Here is a 19,736-nt window from a genome sequence, read left to right as displayed (position 1 = left end):
CTTTGCCCTTGTGTATTTTATTGACACAAGTATCTTTTATCTTGTGTTGGAGTGTCTCAAAATAGTAACTCAAATAGCTGCTTGAATTGAAAATGAACTTTTTTCTTTTTTTCCACATTGGGAGAAAAAACATGCCTACTCAGGAAAAGTGTCTAGAGAGGCCAAGGTTTTTAATAGCCTTGTATTCAATTCATGGAATTTAAGGGAGAAGACACAGAAAAACAAGTTCTTCATTATGTTTAAGTGTTGGAGTTGCTCACAGAACTGCCCCATCAGTGAGTCTTGAGGGAGGTTGGGGTGTGATTTAACAGGGACACACGGCAGAAGCCCAGGACTTAATCCCTACTAAGTAAGTGTGTTCAGAAGCAGCAAGTTAGAGATGCTTGCTGGCTAGAAGGTCCATAAGGTTCCTTAAGAAGCAGTAAAGCATGGTGGGTAAGAACTGTTGGGTCTGGAACCAGGTTGCCTGGGTTTGGACCCTAGATCTGCAGTCACGTGGGACAAATTAGTTAACCTCTAGGTACTGTGGTTTACTCATCTGTATGATGGAGATGGGAATGGCAACATGTTTCTCATATTGTCTTGTGGGACCAAATGAATTAATCCATGTAAAATGCTTAGCCCAGTAACTAACACATGAGGTTCAATAAATGGTATTGCTGGTGCTGGTGGAGGAACAATAGTAGCAGTTGCATCAATATAGTGATAATAGCAGCAGTAGCAACCTTAGCAGTAGTAGTATTGGAATAGAGTGATGATGGTGAACATCAGCATTCTCATCATCATGAATTCCTTTATACCGTGTCATAGAGTCACAAAAGGTCCATCTATGTAGGTGGGATCAACAAGAGATAGTAAGTCACATTTATTGATGGATTGTGTTTTAAGAATCGAGGAAGAATGTCTTCTTAATGCTGATGTGACCACCATGTATTGTATCCAGGGTGTGTGTGCCAGCAATAACTATCACCAAAAGCTGTGGTTGGGAGACTCTCTCCAGGAGTCCTGCTGCCTTTTAACACAAGGGCAAAAGGCTGGAAGGGGTTACCAGCTCTTGAGAGGCCTGCAGCATGGGCCTCTGTCAGCTCCCACCTTCTCGTTGTACTTTGCATCACATTTGCAGTAGTGTCACCGTGGAAGTCATACATAATGCAAGTTTAGTGACTATCTTTTCACTCTTCATTCTTTCTCCCATAACCCTTGTGTCCAAGTTCTATCTTGATAGCTCCGCAGAAGGGCAGTGCAGAAGACAAGCGTTGGGAGAATGTGCTTAATTCAGTGGTTCTCGAATGGAGTGCAGTTGTACTCCCCAGAAGGGACGTTGGCAATGTCTGAAGACATTTCTGGTTCACACAGGAGGATTGCTACTCTCATTTAGTAGCTAGAGTCCAGGGATGCTACAGACACCTTACAGTACAGGATAGCCTCCTTCCTCCTGCTCCCCACCCTCCTGGCAAGCAAAGAATTATCTGACCGAAGTGTCAATAGCATAGAAACTGAGAAACCTGAGTAAAGCCAGACTAGCAGATCGGGCCTTTGTGTCTGGCTAACTACTATTGCTGGTAAGAGTTAAATGCCCTTTTTACACGTGGATGCCTTGGCTGACAATTCAGGCTCTGGGCAAAGAGGTTGAGACTGGGGGGCAGGGGAAGGGAGATGGATATCATTTATCTGAGGAGTGGTTTCTTTAGAGTGCACGCAGCCACCTCTGAGCAGCACCATGGCCCCCGTCTGTGTGGCTAGCCTCTGGCAGTCTTCAGAGCTCTGGAGAGGCAGTCAGTGCTTCAGAGTCAGTGTAAGACCAGAGCTGGTGGCTGACTCCTGCTGCCTGTGTCAGCTAATGATGTGTCAGGGACAGGCTGTGAGTCACACTGGTTGTCAGGCTGCAGCCCCCGAGGAGCGTGATCTCATGACCCTTTGGATAAAACGATAAAGCTTTGCATCACTCGGGGAGAGATTTCTCTAGGAAGGATGAGAGCGTTTTCCAAAGGTTTTATTTTTTTAACTTACCTATGTAACAGACAGTTATGTAGCACTTATTATGTGCCAGGCAGTGTTCAAAACATTTTACAAATATTAACTCATTACGTCCTCATTATAACGCCAAAGAGGTAGGCTTATTCTTTTCACTCTTGTACAAATAAGGGTACAGAAGTGGAGAGAGAGGACTCAAACCTAGGAAGTGATTAGAGTCTAAGCCCTTAATCACTAGGCTGAAAGTCACTGAATTTCACACTTGGTTTCTTTTCTCAGCCCTGGCTCTTGACTTCTGGCTGGTAGCAGCGAGGCATCAGGGAATTAGGCAGACCTGAGTCAAGTCCCCATTTGTGATTTTGTATGTCTGGAACCACGAGCATATTGCTTCCTGTCTGAACCTCAGTTTTCTCATCTGTAAAATGAAGTCACACCTGCTTCATGGAGAATATGAAGTTATTAATAAATGCAGTTCCTTATATATGTACATGGCACCTGATAGACATTCAGGAACTCTTAGTTCCTTTTTAACCTTCTTTGTTATAATCTTATTTTTGGCCAATTGCTCTTTTGCATGGCCAGCTTATCTTAGTATCTGTGGGTAACATACTCAATGAAGAATAAAAAGTAGACCTGGTCAGATGTTTGTTAGAGAGACTGAATGCACAGACTGCTACAGATCTTAATGCTGTGAAGAAGTCTTACGTTTGGTGTTGGGAGTGGCGGGGAGATTGAGATTATGCTAAGCACAAAGATCCAGACTTCCAGGATAAAGATGTGGCTTCTGTTTCCAGCCTTTAGTGAGCTTCAGTGATACTGTCTGTAAACCCCGGAAATGCAAACTTGCATGTCAGTTATGTGTCTTGTTTCTGTTCGGATGAGTGTTTCTCTCTTGACTGGAAATAGAAAGCCTGCCTGCTTGTTAGTGGACGGTCATGGGCTGTGCTCTGGGTTGGTGGATTGGTCCAGAGTGTGCTGCTTCCCTGGCCAGATCTGAGCACCTGTTCAGTGCAGGTGTGCTCTGTTCTCAGCAGAATGGAAGGTTCCCCTTTGTCTGAATTCAGGATTTTGCTGCACCCTGCTCCCCTGGCCCACTCCCAGCTCATAAGTGAATCTGAATTCTGTTCACATAGCTGCTGCCCTGTGGTCCTCCTGCCTTGCTCACATGTACGAGTCAGACTGTCTTTGAGTTTCCAGAGGAGGGGGGCTAACTTAATCTCTCTCTGTGTGTAGAGTACCTTGTATACAAACTTAATAAATACCTTATGTAGGCCTGAAGATAATGCGTCTGTAATTTATCTGGAGAGAAGTACATTTCTCTGTAACCCATAGCCAGATATGTAAGAAAGAGAATCAACTCGTAAATGTAAGCACCAGAAGAAAATAGTCCCAGCATCTAGAACAATGCTTGGCACATCGTAGTTGTTTAATTAATATCTTTAATGAATGAACTCCTTCCCTGATAGCTCAGTTGGTAAAGAATCCTCCTGGAATGTAGGAGACCCCCACTCGATTCCTGGGTTGGGAAGATCCACTGGAGAAGAGATAGGCTACCCACTCCAGTATTCTTGGGCTTCCCTTGTGGTTTAGCTGGTAAAGAATCTGCCTGCCATGCAGGAGACCTGTGTTTGATCCCTGGGTTGAGAAGATCCCCTGGAGAAGGGAAAGTCTACCCATTCCAGTATTCTGGCCTGGAGAATTCCATGGACTGTATAATCCATGGGGTTGCAAACAGTCGGACATGACTGAGCGACTTTCACTTTGAATCAATGAATGAATCTGGTGTGCTTCTAAATTGCATTATAGTTAACTTTGGATTATCCAGCATATCTGAAATCTGAAACTGTAGCTTTTATCTTGTTGTTGTTATTTAGTCGCTGAGTTGTGTCTGACTCTCTTGTGATTCCATGGACTGTGGCCTTCCAGGCTTCTCTGTCCATGGGATTTCCCGGGCAAGAATACTAGAGTAGGTTGCCATTCTCTTCTCCAGGGTATCTTCCCAACTCAGGGATTGAACCTGCATCTCCTACATTAGAAGGTGTATTCTTTACCACTGAGCCACCAAGAAAGCCCATAACTTTTTATTAAGTATTACCATATGTAACCAACGGCAGTAAAGACTTTTCAAAAAATTGGGACTTGCAAGAGTATACAGCACTAAAAAACAAACAACAACAACAATGAACTTGATCTGGAAGTTTTCAAGGCCTTGCATTTGGGGCTTGTCATTCTGTGTGTTAGTAACCACCATGCGAGAGGAGGAAGAGTTGAATGCTTTGGTAGGATGCTAAATAACAGCATCTCTCAACCTACTAGCTGAACAGTTTTATGTCACTTACTGTGAAGCTTGTGTTACAGAGCGAACTGATGTGTTTTGGACTCTCTGGGCCCCTTGAATGTGGCCTCTGTTGCCTTTCAGGTGGAGTTTGTTAGGACAGGTCTTCATGTGGTGCTTTTTGATTTGCCACATTTTGTTCTTCACATCAGAGGGAGGGAAAGAGAGAACGAGCGTGAGTGTGCATGTGTGTGCCAGGCCGATATGGGGGGGACCGGAGGACGTCTAAGCTGTTGTACTTAAACACTATGTATATTTTCTGTTGCAGATCTGAAGAAGACTCTTGCTGTGTTGCTGGATAACATTTTGCAGCGCATTGGCAAGTTGGAGTCAAAGGTGGACAACCTCGTAAGCAATGGCACAGGGACAAACTTGACCAACTCCACAACACCTGTTCCCAGCTTACTTGAGAAAATTAATGTGGCAGGTAAGGACCACGAGTCTATGCCCAGATGTGGAGTCAAGGCCTGCTCTGAACTAGGAAGAGAACCACAGGGGCACAGTGGTTCTTATTGGTATAAGATAAATCCCATCAACTTAGTATGGTCCCTGTAATCCTAACTTTAAATTTATTTTTGAATAATGTGTTCAAAGGCTTTTACAGTCTCATCATGATGTGTAATATTGGGTGGTTTCTGTGATATGTTTCCCATAATGAGCTCCTGGAATTACTTTTAATGAGAAGATTCATAGCAGGGATAAAGGAAATACAGAGGTGATCTGGGAGGCTCACACCAGGTAGAGGTTCCTTCCCCTCCCCATTTTCATCAAACAATTTCAAAGTCTGTTCCACATAATAGATTCTCTCCTCCCTGCTGTTAAAGAAGAGCCATGGCAAACTTGCCTCCTTTGTGGATCCAGGGAAATAGGCGTTCTAGAAATGGCATTTGGGGAATAAATGGCCCCTGCCTGATCTTGGCCTGATTCTGTAGCCCCTTGTGGACACCTGGATGTGTGTGTCTGACCCCCTTCTTGAAACTGGACTCTTGGATAAAAGAATAGAAATGGATTTAAAACAATCCCCATATCATACATAATGTGTATTGTCTACAGCTCACATTTGGACCCACCCACCCACTCCCCCACCTCCCCCACATCGCTCTGCCCTGACGTTGGCCTCTTGGCCTTTGTGGTAAAGCTAGGCCTTGCCCTTGTTAGGTGACCACTGTCATTTCCTGGGGACCCAGGACAAAGCAAAGAGCTTTGATGAGGATAAGGATTAGGTGCTTTGAGTGAATGGCTGTGAAAAAGTTGTCTATACTCCTGGTGGGTGGTATACAAGCTCTAGCTAATGGATAAAATAAATAGCTGGGTTACTTTTGAAATTTTAAAAATCTACTTTAGTACCCTCTCTGGCTTGTTTTTCTCCCCCTTTCTTATAGGAAACTCACAGCCTTAAGTGGAACGAGATTCTTTTCCTTTCCCACCTCCCAGTGTCAAAACATTTAACTGTTTCACATTATGCAAGCTTGTTGTATTACCTTTCTGCTGTGTTCTCTGCCCTTTAGCAAGTTTTAAATTGCAAACTATATTTCTAATAATCCAAAGTATCTGACCAAACAGAGGCATTAAAAATAACTTTTAATTACAACACAGAGGCAGTGTCATCTGGGCCATAAATCCTGTCTTCCTTGCAGTTTCCAGCAGCTTCTGTAATTAGACAAGAAAACCTCCCACTGTGTTGAGCTGCTTATTAATAAATGGAACCCAGGCCTCTCCAGCCTCCACTCCTCCACCCCTGTTCCCAGTAGGAAGTGCTGTTGAGAAGGTCCTCTCTGATTTCCTGGCAGTTCTGTAGGTTCCTGTTTCAGAGGGTTGTGTGTGTAGGGGGGTGGTGGTGTTCTGTCTCTGGCATTGCTGCCTCCCACTGCCTCTGTCCTGGAGGGCCCATGTCCATGTGTCTACCATCATTCTTTTCCCTGATAAGGGACCTCACTGCCTCTGATTGTCTTGTTTGTGTGCCAGGCTCACAGGGAGATTTCCTGCCTGAGTTTCAAGTCCCAGGGTACACAATTGTGGAATGAAATGTGATGGAGGCAGTGACTACTCTTTTCAAATGGAGTCCCTGGCCCATGCATGGAGCTAGTACACTTGGTTAACAAATATCTCTGAGCACATTCTCTAAGTCAGGGGTCCCCAACCTCCAGGATCGAATGCCTGATGATCTGAGGTGGAGCTGATAACAATAGTCATAGAAATAAAGTCCAAATAAATGTAATGCACTTGAGTTACCGTGAAACCACCCCCCTTTCCTGTCCATGGAGAAATTGTCTTACATTGAATCGATTCCTGGTGCCAAAAAGATTGGGGACCTCTGCACAAAGTCCTTGGATTTGAAAAGGGCTTCTTTAAAAGTGCCACTGGTGCTGTGCTTTTACTAATATTTATAGAACCAGAGAATTTGGTTTTTTATCTTTCCTTTTTGGGAAAAGGGAGCTAATTTAAAGTTCTGCCTTTGATAACTAACCTCATTCTTACTTGTTTTCATCTTTCGTGTGTGACACGCCCCATACCTTTGAGATTTTTACTGGCCAATTAGAAAAATAATACACATGCATGGAATAAAGCAAACTATGGTCACTGTAAGAGGGGCTGTCTTTGGAAGGCTTCTGATAGGAAGGTAAACTTAGAAGGTGGTTAGGACAGAGGCAACTGGGGATTAAGGAGGAGATACAGACTAGAGATGGATTGCTACCCAGGTAAGATGTTAGAAGGAAGGAGAGGAAACTCGCCATTCTCTGCCATTAAACTGTTTCCAGTTCCTGAGCCTTGGAGGAACTTGGAGCCTTGCTTTTGTTTATTCTTCTCAGCATCTCAGAAGTAAGTGCTTTCGCAGGTTTTATGAGTTTAAGTATGTGGGAGGGGGTGGGGCTGAGGTGAAGACCTCCTCATGCCAAGCAGAGAGGAGATTGTTTTCCCCGCTCCTTGCTTTCCATTTTGTGAATCATCTCAAACAGTGAGTCTAGAAAAATGTGCTCCCATTTTCTTCGAGGTTCCTAGAGAGCTGACAGTTTCCTGAACTACTTAATATCCTGTCTAAAATGGAAGTTTTTTCTGTCCGAGGGTCTGTTTCTTTGGCTGACCTGTGTGTTAAGCAACAACAAAAAGAAATGTCATCCTTCTGTGAGTGCGTGCATGCATATGCACCCCTGCCAGACACTGCACTAGCCACAGTGACTATAGATGTGATGTGAAGAATGCAGGCATCCGCCTTTATTTCCTCCAAAGGTCGGAGGGGCCATTGTGTCTTGCAAAGAACACACATGTATTTTTATTTGCCAGGTCTGTGGGTTAGTGTGCCATAAAGAGGGCCAAAGCGCTTGAGTCCCCAGTCCTAGTTCATGGTCAACCCCTCATGGCTTTTTTACTCTCTTCCCTGGTCCATGGCCAGGCTAGCAGTTCTCACATCCCTCCTGTCATAGCAGGGGTGGCTTTTGAGCTATGAGAGTTCATTTTTTATTGGGTTCCAATACTAGTTGAGTGAAGTGGTTCTTCCTCCCTCGCTGCATTAAGACATGTGGTAATTGCTCAGAAATGTTCTCCCTGGTGTGTCTTTACTGCTTACTCTGGTGTCTTATTGCTAACGGATGTTTCTGATTGCTTACTGTTGTGTCTTATTGCTCGCTGATATATCTTCTGGTTGACTATAAACTGTATCTAAATTGGATACCATAGCAGTTGAAGAAGAATTCTCTAAATTTATTTTCTTTTTAGGGATATGTGTGTGTGTGTCTCCCCTTGCCTTGCTCTGTTTAACTATGTTGTATGTGATTTTTATCCAAAATGGCTTGTCTTACCAAATTTATTACTCTAGGGCTTTTTTATTATGTGAAAATGAATGTTCCCCTAGAGAAACTGTGGTGGAAATGGACTTTAGGAAAGTAAAGAACCAGATTTGAACTGCATTTTTGAGCAATCTTTATCTTACTGAAGAGGAAGGTGAATCAAAGAAATGAAAAAATAGGTTGAAAAAAACCCCAAACCTACCTTTCAACCAATCATGATTTCTTCAGGTTTAATCACTGATAGAACTTGTATATTTCCTTGTCAAAATTACTTATTTTAGGAATGATACTTGGGTGTTTTTTTTTTTTTTGAAAGACCAATTCTGCTTTTCTCTGGATTTGTGATTTTAAATTCTGAAGGGGAGAGAATAGGGTAGGGTTGGTGGTTCTTGGTCATGTACTGACATGGGGAGAGGTAAAGAGCTACAGGTGTGTAATGTGAAAATGCTGGCCTGCTGAGGACTGTCATTGTCTGCTTCTATCCTTGTTTGGCCATCTGTGTCTGGTTCAAAGCCTGGCTGTTGAAGGTGTTTAGTAAGTACTGTCCACATTGATTGGATTATGCTGGAGGGGAGAGCATTTCACTTCTGCAAGGAATTCCTCCCTGTAGCTCCCCTTCTCCACTTACATGTACAGGGATTTGCTTACAAGTGGGACTTGGCTTCTCATTTTCCTGTTTTAGACAACAGTGGCAGACACCATCTAATAAATACAACTCCGTGTTTCTCGACCATGACTGAACTTCCTGTGGGTGATTTGGTGCTGTGGAGCCCTGATAGTATGTGATGGTTCCCACTCTAGGCTGTAATATTTGCAGGGAGTGGGGATATTGTGCAGCTCTCTGGTGAGGGGAGGGGAAGCAGGAGTGTGGGCACTTGTGTGTACAAATTTATTCATTTATACTCTCAAGGGCTTGTTGTCATTCAACATCAGCTGAATAACTGGCCAATGCTAACAGTTGACTAGAAGACAGAACATCATGACCACATCCATCCCCTTGTGCTGTGATCGCTTACAGTTGCAAGGTGAATGAATTGGGAAACATTCGCAAAATCGAAAATACAGGCACAGCTTAAGAGGATGCTTTCTGATACTGAGTCTAAATTGAACATTAGGCAGCCCTGCGTTTTCCAAATGTAAGTTTCAGCATGCAACATATTCTAGTATTTGGAGTTGAAGTGTGGTGTATTTGAACTGGGGTGTTGTTCTCAAGAAAAGAACCATAATTGTTATTCTTAGCATTCGAAAATTGAAAAATGTTCCTGCTGAGTTCCAGGGACTGTGTTTGGAAGTGCAGCTTCCCCCCTCTTGGTGCTGCTAATGGACCTTGAAATGAAGCCGAACCTGTGCTGTTTCCTTGTTTGTGTCCCTGTGACATCAGATATGCTGGCCTAGCACCTGGAGTGTCCCAGCCCCGCCCAGAAACCAGCACAGCGGATGACTTTCCCAGGATCAGGTTTTAGCCTGTCAGTGGCACTCCAGGCTCTGCCTGAGAGAAAGGAGAGAGAAAAGACTGATTTTTATTAATTAAAGAAAGATTTTTTATTAATCTGAGCAAGAAGCCAGTATGTTCCTTCTGTCTATCTACCTGTCCTTGTCTGTGTCATTCTTTGCACAGGGGGCAGTCAGTATTTGGCTACTTGTCAGAAACAATCCCTTTAGTACCATCACAGAGAATGTATGTCTTTGTTGGTCTGGTTTTCACTTTATGTGGTCAAGGGCACTTTGATTTTTATCACAAGGAAGGAGGAAAAGGAAGAAAATACAGTTCAGGAGGAGTGGTGCTGACCTGTGTGCCTGGATATTTTTCTTTTTTCTTTTTAGCTTCTTATTTTGTATTAGGGTATAGCCTTGTGATAGTTTCAGGTCAACAGTGAAGGGACTCAGCCATACATATACGTGTATCCATTCTCCCCCCAACTCCCCTCCCATCCCTGCTGCCACACAACATTGAGCAGAGTTCCATGTGCTATACAGAAGGTCTTTGTTGGTAATCCATTTTAAATATAGCAGTGTGTGCATGTCCATCCAAACTCCCCAACTGTCCCTTCCACCCATCCTGCCCCCTGGCAACCGTAAGTTTACTCTCTAAGTTTGTGCCTCTCTTTCTGTTTTGTAAGTTCATTTGTATCCTTTCTTTTTAGATTCCACATGTAAGGAATGTCATAGGATATTTCTCCTTCTCTGTCTGACTTACTTCACTCAGTGTGACATTCTCTGGGTCAATCTGTGTTGTTGCACATGGCATTATTTCATCCTTTTTAATGGCTGAGTAGGATTCCATTACATATGTGTACCACATCTTCTTTATCCATTTCTCCATCAGTGGACATTTAGATTGCTTCCATTCTTGGCTCTTGTAAACTGTGCTGCAGTGAACATTGGGGTGCACCTTTCAGTTCATGTTTTTCTCTGGATATGTGCCCAGGAGTGGGATTGCAAGGTCATATGGTAGCTCTATTTTTAGTTTTTTAAGGAACCTCCATACTGTTTTCTATAGTGGCTGCACCAATTTACATTCCCACCAACAGTCTAGGAGAATTCCCTTCTCTCCACGTGCTCTCCAGCATTTATTGTTTGTGGATTTTTTGATGATAGCTCTTCTGGCTGGTGTGAAGTGATATCTCTTTGTAGTTTTGATTTCTCTGTGCCTGGATATTAATATCATTGGTTCTCAACTGCCTGTGGTTTTTTCCCCCCAGGCAGTTTTGGTTGTCACAACAGAGAATGTTGTGATGTCTAGTAGACAGAAGCCAGGGGTGCTGCTGAACAGCCTGTGGTGTACAGGCTGGCCCACAGCAGAGAATTATCTAGCCCCAAATGTCAATTGTGTGGTAGTTCAGAAACCCTCATCTATAAGGCATTGTTAAAAATTGGTTTTCCCACTTATGACCAGTGGAGAAAGATGTTTGAGACATTGAGGTTTCCTGATCACCAGCTGAAACCTTTAGTCTCCTTCCCCATTCATACAAGGCAGTTTGCAAGCCTCACCACTTTTTGCTTTGCAACTGGTCTTTGAAACCTTTAAAAAAAATGTTATACACTCCCAGAAGACTGTTCTAGGATTCTGACCTTAAGAAGCCTCTTTCCTGGACCCAAACCGTACAATTTTGGCAATTTGCATTTTACTCTGGCTTATATAGAATATAATTATTTCTTTTCATAAAAGAGCCACTAATTCAGAATAATGATGGCAAAGTAGTTGGAGAGAGTGGATTTAAATTACCAGGATGTTTTAGAAGAAATTCCATTTTATTAATTTTAACTAGAGTATATAATTATCTAGATATGAGCGAGTAAATTAACTAAGTTAAGGGAAGCAAGAGAGGTCCCTGAAGATCTACTTCACAGCATGAAATACCCTCCAGACCTTAACTGGAGCAACATAAAAGAAGATGAGACAGGAAAGGTAGGTTGGGGGATCTGTGAAGAGTTTTTAATGTAGTACTAAGGAGTTTCTGTCTTATTCTGTATGCAGTGACAGCTGATGAAGGTTTAAAGCAGACAGATGATTAGATGAGGTCTGTATTTTCAGAGAAAAATGTGGATGCAGAATGCTTTCAAAGGGGGTCATAGAGAAGCCAGGTGAAAGTTTAGTTGACGCGTGTAGAAGGATTGAAAGAGGTGTGTGAGGGAGGCTAGGGAGAAGGAGAGGATTTGAGATCCACGTCGGGTGGAGCCCACCTGATGGGGTTGCTGGTGGACCATGGGAGGGGGCGAGGGAAGAGGCATCATAACCGATTCTCAAGGATGGAGCTTACATGATGGAACACGGGGGTGGTGCATTTATGGAGGAAAGAAGCCAGCAAAGGCAAGATTTGGGAAAGACAGTTGCCATGTGTTAATGTGGACTTTGGAGTATAAATTGCTTTGCTACAAGCCATTTGTTTAGAAATACCAGTTTAAAGGAAGTTGGAGCATTAGTTCTCAGGAGATGAGGGACAATGAAAGGCAGTGTTTGTTCCATGCTGTTGCTGCTGCTAAGTCACTTCAGTCGTGTCTGACCCCGTGCGACCCTATAGACGGCAGCCCACCAGGCTCCCCCGTCTCTGGGATTCTCCAGGCAAGAACACTGGAGTGGGTTGCCATTTCCTCCTCCAATGCATGAAAGTGAAGGATACGCTCGGTCATATCCGACTCTTAGCAACCCCATGGACTGCAGCCCACTAGGCTCCTCCATCCATGGGATCTTCCAGGCAAGAGTACTGGAGTGGGGTGCCGTTGCCTTCTCCGTGTTCCATGCTACCCAGGCTCACACCCTTCTCTACTTTGTGACATTGGGTCTGTTTCTTAATGTTTCTCTCTTTTTTATATTTATTTATTTGGCTGTGTCGGGTCTTAGTTGTGGCACATGGAATCCTCACTGCAGCGTGTGGAGTCTTGTGTTGTGGCACGTGGGCATCTGTAGTTGTGGTGTACAGGCTCAGTGGTTGCGGCACCCAGGCTTAGCTGCCCCACAGCATGTAGGATCTTAGTTCCCCAACTAGGGATGGAACCTGAGTCCCTTGCATTGAAAGGTGGAATCTTAACCCCTTGAGCACCAGGGAGTCTCTCTTAATCTTTCAAGGCTTACAATTCCTCTTCTATAAAATTGGGAAGATAATAATAGTGCCCAATAGTCCCCCAATAATAATAATGGGGGTTGTTTATGAGGGTTAAGTGAGATCAGCAAACTACATAGAAACATACCTGGTGCAAAGTCAGCACTAAATAAACATTGTTAGTTACAGTTTAAAGGCTACGCATTTGGAATATTGATATAAGAATGAAGGCCATATTGACTAATTATTAGTTGTTAATGTTTATATGTAATATAATACTGACTAATTGTTAATATTACCACAGTGAAACTAATAACTGATATTTGGATAGTGTTTTATGGATAAGAAAATATTTTCATACACGTATATTACTTCCTTGAGTACTTTAAACTTGAAGTTCCCCAGTTGACCTTTTTGTCCGTTCTTAGAGACTTTTGTTTGGAGAAGGCAATGGCACCCCACTCCAGTACTCTTGCCTGGAAAATCCCATGGATGGAGGACCCTGGCAGGCTACAGTTCATGGGGTTGCTACAAGTTGGATACGACTGAGCGACTTCACTTTCACTTTTCACTTTCATGCATTGGAGAAGGAAATGGCAACCCACTCCAGTGTTCTTGCCTGGAGAATCGCAGGGACAGGGGAGCCTGGTGGGCTGCAGTCTATGGGGTCGCACAGAGTCAGACACAACTGAAGCGACCTAGCAGCAGCAGCAGCAGAGACTTTTGTTATCAATACTGAGAGGAAATCCACATATTTATCAGTAATCAAACAGAAATAGAATTGGGGGCCCATGTAGTTGGCGGGTTCAGAAGATGAGGCCGAGATCACACTGCTGGATGCAGGCAGGCTTGGGACCATTTCCAGGAACCTCAGCGGTACTGCTGTGAGCATGGGCATCACTCTTTGGCCATCCTCACAGGGTGGTGGCAGAAAAGTCACCGGAGACTCTAGGTTTCTGGCAATAGTATTTGGGAACAGCTTGGGTTGCAGTGTATGCCTCTCCATGACCCAGTGACACTGCAGTAACCTCCTGACTGACTCGGCCTACATCACGTAGGTCACCCTGAGGTTTCATGATGGGAGAGTGTCCCTAAAAAGATTCCAAGCAAGCAGATAGAACATAGACAATGACCGCAGACTCCTATCATGTTATGGTTTGGATTTCCATAGTCATCATAAGCCCAGCTCAGGCTTTTCTTTCCAGCAGGGTTCAGAGGACAAGGCTTCTGGAATGCTAGCCTTTCTGCTCCCCCAGTTTATTTTAAAGTCATTATTGAATTGTTACAATATTGCTTCTGTTTTATGTTTTTGGATTTGGGGTCGGGAGGCATGTGGGATCTTGGCTCTCTGATGAGGGATCAAACCTTCGCCCCCTGCATTGGAAGGCGAAGTCTTAACCGCTGGATCGCCCGAGAAGTCTCCTGCCTCCAATTTAAATGCTGCTGTGGCTGAGTGTGTACCCCAGCCCTTCTGGGAACTGGCCCAGCCTACAACGTGCTCTTTGTGTGTGCCTAAAACGTTGCCTTGTTTTTGTCCTCAACCTGGATGCCCTCCATTTTTCTAGCTTACCCTTATTTATCATATTTTTTCAAGCCTCACCTGAAGCACTGTTTCCCATAAGAAGGCTCCCTTGATGTCCTTCACTCTCAGGGATTTCTTTATGCTTTATGTTCCCCATGACTACTATGTGCATCCCTGGACTTTTCCACAACCAGGCTCCAAGCTCTTCAAAGGCATCGGCAAAATAGCCTGTGTTTTTCCTTTCAGCCCTGTAAGCCCAGTATAGAGCAGTGAGCAAAAGTAGCTCAGTTGTGTCTGACTCTTTGTGACCCCATGGACTGTACAGTCCATGGAATTCTCTAGGCCAGAATACTGGAGTATACAGCCTTTCCCTTCTCCAGGGGATCTTTCCAACCCAAGGATCGAACCCAGTTCTCCCCCATTGCAGGGATCCTGGTAAATAGCAGGATTTCAATGAATGTTTGTCCAACTGAATGCATGCCTCCCACATCCGGAACGGGAGGAATGTTTGTCCAGCTGAACGCATCCTGGCCACACACCAGGTCAGCCACAGTTCTGAAACTTTTAGCACGACACTGGTGTCCATACTCTCAGTTCTGAATCACTGTGTCCGCTGCCTTGGCAGTTTCCTGAAAATTTTAGGAATTCCTGAAAGTACCTAGAAAGTTGACTGCTAAGTTGCTCAGAAGGAAAAATACTTTTGCTTTCCTGTGCTTTCTGGAAACTATGATTCCGTAATAAGGTAATTTACTTTGTCAGTTCTTCATGGGTAATTATAAAAATGTAAGTAGGATTAAAAAAGAGTTCTCACCAGCTACACTGTATTGAAAGTGAAAAATATTAGTCGTTCAGTTGTGTCCGATTCTTTGCAACCCCGTGAACTGTAACCCGCTAGGGTTCTCTGTCCATGGGATTCTCCAGGCAAGAATACTGGAGTGGGTAGCCATTTCCTTCTCCAGAAAATCTTCCCGACCCAGGGACTGAACCTGGGTCTCCAGCATTGCAGGTGGATTCTTTACCATCTGAGCCACCAGGGAAGCCTTATATTAGGGATTTCTCTGAATGAAGAGTTTTTGCAGAAGAGAGGCGGGGACCCACCAATCTTAGTGCTTTGGACTTGTTACTGACACTTCAAAGTGGCTTTTTCCATTTCAGAAAGTGAGAGTGAGTATCCCTTTGGGGGGATGCCATGCTTCCCCAGCCGTTTGAGGGAACGCATCAGGGTGAACAGCAACCCTTAGGAGCATGCATGGCGGTATTGGCCTTGGGAACTTGTGCAGGCTTTACTGTGTTTATGAAAATGCCTCCAGGGTGGTTCTGCGGATGGGAGATAGGACATGCCAAAATTAGACGTGTTTGTTTTAATCAGAAGGCGACAGATCCCACTTGCTCTAATTTGGCTTAATGAGGTATGTGTATACAGTTGTGCTATCAGCTTGCATATGGTATTGATTCAAAAGACGTTCCACAGCGACAGCCCCGCATATGCTTTACCCAAGATGTTCTCTTGTCTTTGCCGCCTCATCCTCTCTCTACCTGTTTAACACAGTACTTCAATAGAAGCCGTCTAGAGCCTGAGATGTACAAACCCAGCAACGTTTTGGAATGAAAGCTGTTTGGATGAAGCAGGGGACTGTCTCTGTCTCCACGTGGTTGAAAAGGATTTTTCCGTTCAGAGGCTTTTGCGGTTTTGAGGGATTTTCTTTTAAGCCATGCTTTTGCTTTGCATATCCCTAGCTTCTAAAATTAGGCAGCCTCAATGAAAATCAGTTGCCAGTTCAGTTTTTCTGTCCTTGTTGGATCTCAGAAAAAGAAGAGATGGAGCCTCTGTGGTAAAGGTGGTCTGAAGTTCTTGGCTGAGTTTAGAAATGAAGGACAAAGGTGTCCAGTTTGAAACGTGAAGAAGAGGATCTGAGTTGCCCCATGGTTCAACCTGCTGACCTCATTTCGTGGCGGTCTCCTTTTTCTGTCCCTCCTTGGCCTGTGGACATAGGGCATATCTCATGTGCGTAATCACAGCCTCCCAAGTCCATCCGTACCAGACTGAAGTTCTGTTGCATTGACAGAGTCAGCAGAGGGGCTCCTGTCACAGGTTAATAGAAGGTTTGCAATGCATTTTGATGTGCTTTGAGGTGACCAGCTACACTATGAACTCCTTTAAAAAAAAATTCTTTTTTATTGAAGTATAGTTGATTTGCAATGTTGTATTAATTTCTGCTGCACAGCAAAGTGACTCAGTTGTACGTATATATACATATATATTCTTTTTTCATATTCTTTTCCATTATGGTTTACACAGACCTTGTTTATCCATCCTTATGTATAATAGTTTGCCTCTGCTAATCCCGAACTCCCTGTCTACTTCTCCCCACCTTCCTCCCCCTTGGGAACCACCCGTCTTGAACTGCTTTAAAGCTGTAGCTGTCTTGATGTCTCATCTTGGTGAACTTCCCAAGTCAGCATTTACAGTGGAGACTTTCCTCTCTGCTTGGGTGCAGCTGGAAATGGGCTCTTGAAACAGAGTCATCATGAAAGAACCATGGTGAACAGCAAGTGAAGCCCTTGTGGGAGGGGAGGGTGGTCAAACTGCGGTCATAGGATTCTGGTACAGACCCTGAATCCTGACTGCTTGGGTTCACATCCCAGCTCTTCCCCGTCCTAGCCGTGTGTCTTTGGAGAAACCCAGTCAATTTCCTTATCAGTAAAATGGGATTAGAGTACCTGGGCTGTGGTGCTGTTGTGAAGACTGTGACTTACTCCTTGGAAAACACGGAAGGCCACACACAAAATAAGAACTCAGTAAAGTTTGGGCACTGGGACGTGCACAGCTTAAGGATGCAGTTCAGGGTTGGACCTGTGGGCCAGGCGGGTAGAAGATGGTCAGTGCTTGGTGAGTGTGTAAACTAGCCAGTTCTCATGCCATTTTTCCTGGAGAAAACTGGACCTGAGGAACAAAATTCCTGGAAGCTTCTGGCACTCACAGACTGGACAGTTGTTATCAAATGATCTTGAGCAGAACTCTCAGTCCCCTTTCTAACCTGCTGTTGGTGATTTCTTACTATTGCAGAGTCTTAGCTTTGTCGAAGGTGCCAGAGACATAGTGATGCCTATGTTCTCCCCATGAGTGGCAAGTGTATGATGAGATAAACGTGTGCTGGGAGCCTGGCATGGCATCTTGTCCCCACTTACCTACAGATCCCACCCTTTGTGGTTAGTGCCCTGTTGGAAGGGAGGAGTCCAAACATAATACAGCAAACACTGATGTGCGTTTTATACCCAGCCCTGTCTGGAGGGTGCTGGGTCTTGTGCCAGGCTTGGGGCGGTAGAGGTGGGGTGTTGGGGGCAGATGGTGGTGCAGCCAGGTCACCAACAGAAGCTAAGGCTGTTGTGGGCAATATAGGGCTCGCCATGTAGCAGAGAAGGAAGAGAGGTTGACGGTGCTCATGGTACCTTTCTTGGCTTTCAGCCTAGAGCTTCTTTCAGGACCTGTTGGCTTTGCCTGGGGAATGACCTTCAAACTCTGTAGCCATCTGGGGATAGGTCTGGGAATGGCCTACAGGGATTGGCATAGAAGGAATGTCCACTGAACGATGGCTGTCATATGGCCTTCGTCACAGCCAAGTCTGGCCTTCTGGAAACTGTGCTGACCCTTCACTGCACCGTCTCACTCCAGAGCAGGGTGGGGAGCTCTCATGCTGTAGAGTTCAGCTCCCAGGGGAAGGCAGTCATTAACCTGTCTAAACTTTATGCTAATATAACTTTCTCAATAATTGCTCTCATTAAGTTTGGTTAATAGGAGCAGTACATGTTATAGCAAGATGAGCTAAAGAACAAAGTAAATATTTAAGACTTTATTTCAGGGTGCAGTTGGGTTGGGGTAAAGAGAAGATTAATAAAAGCTGAGTCTGCTGGTGTCTGACGTGGAAAGACAGTGGAGTTCTTGGATGAGGCTCCAAGGGTTTCTCTTGGGTGGCTCCCCTGTACTGAGCTGGGGGAGGCCAGTGGGTGTCTTCTGGGGGACAGTTGTGAGGCCTGTTCTCTCCTTACGTTTCTGGCCCCCATGAGATGGAGTAACATGGCAATGTAGAGAAACTGCCTTCTCTGTACTCCCAGGCACGCCGTGAGGATTAGGAAGGTGGCTGTTGGCGCATGGCTCTGCCATGCAGGGAGGATGTTGTTCACTAAAGGCAGAAGGCCATTAGCAGCAGCTGAGTTGGCCAGGGAAGCCCATGATGAGTGCCTGCCCCTGACTGGGTGTGCTGACCTGTCATCTGAGGGCACCAGGGGATTAATTTAACATGGTTTTCATGCCTCTAGGCTACCAGTGACCAAAAGCAGCCATAATCTCTTTGAGTTTATGTAATAATAGGGTACTATTCTCTAAAGGAAAGGCTTTTATAAACAGGACTTTACTTCTGTGTTATAAAAAAGGGGTAAAATTTGACTGCTAAAAATTTAGAAATTGCAGCTAAGCACAAAGATAAAAATACAAAGCAGCAGTTATTCTATAACCCAGAGATTAATTGATTTGCTGCTCTCCTACCAGATACTGTGTGTTCTGTGCTGGGTACTTCCTACTTCCTAGGCACTGGAGATAGAGGGGTGAGCAAAACCAAGTGTCTTCATTCATGGAGGTAACATCCCAGCAGTGAAGGCAGATGATCAACAAATACAGAAACACACTGTGCCCAGAGGTGATAAATGCTGTAGGAGACAACTAAGCAGGGTGAGAGATGCGGAAGGGGGCTGTTTCAGGCTGGGGGGTTGCCAGGGAAAAATCTCTCTGAAGAATTGGCATGGATGGAAATCCAGATGAACGAGGAAGGGAGCCACGAGGCCACCCGGGGGAGGTTGGTCCATGCACAGGGATCCCTGGCACAGCCTTCCTAGGTGCATTCAAGAAACACTTGTGTGCCCTTTAAATCTTCTACTGCAGAAGATGGTTTATTAAAACCCCAAAGAAAACATTTACTATCAACTGTATCACTTGAAGTTTATGCTTCTGCTAGGCTCAGACTGGGTATCTGTGAGATGATAATGGAACCATGGTCAGGTGTTGTGTTAACTCAGGGGTTTGGTAGGTGATGATCTGCATGTGTGTAGAAGCCATGAGTACAGGCCCCATGCTCGAGCTGTTGCAGTTTGAATCTGACTTCCACCAGCTGTGTGGCTTTGGCTAAGTCATTTAGAGAAATCAAGTCTCGGTCCCATCATCTGTACTACAGAAATTAGTTCACTGGGACATTGGGAGGCCCTTGTGAGAAAGTATATACGAAGTAATGGCAAACAGAAAGTGACCAGAAAATACTGGCTATTATGATAATGATCAAAATGAGGTTTTGGCAAATGGTAGGTGACTTTGTGGAGAAGGCAATGGCACCCCACTCCAGTACTCTTGCCTGGAAAATCCCATGGATGGAGGGGCCTGGTGGGCCGCAGTCCATGGGGTCACTAGGAGTTGGACACAACTGAGTGACTTCACTTTATTTTTTCACTTTCATGCATTGGAGAAGGAAATGGCAACCCACTCCAGTGTTCTTGCCTGGAGAATCCCAGGGACGGGGGAGCCTGGTGGGCTG

General features: G+C 44.6%; 1 protein-coding gene across 7 annotated transcripts in view; it reads left to right on the top strand.

Moving 5' to 3' along the window:
- MGAT5 (alpha-1,6-mannosylglycoprotein 6-beta-N-acetylglucosaminyltransferase) overlaps nucleotides 1-19,736 on the top strand; it is a 398,273-nt gene that overhangs the window by 160,864 nt on the left and 217,673 nt on the right. For all 7 annotated transcript variants that reach the window (XM_061439540.1, XM_061439539.1, XM_061439514.1 and 4 more), the window contains one exon: nucleotides 4,578-4,736. In XM_061439540.1, coding sequence (XP_061295524.1) covers nucleotides 4,578-4,736 — 159 coding nt within the window. The remainder of the gene's footprint in view (nucleotides 1-4,577; nucleotides 4,737-19,736) is intronic.

This window comes from Bos javanicus, chromosome 2, assembly GCF_032452875.1.
Source record: "Bos javanicus breed banteng chromosome 2, ARS-OSU_banteng_1.0, whole genome shotgun sequence".
Lineage (NCBI taxonomy): Eukaryota > Metazoa > Chordata > Mammalia > Artiodactyla > Bovidae > Bos > Bos javanicus.
This window is presented reverse-complemented; position numbering and strand designations above follow the sequence as displayed.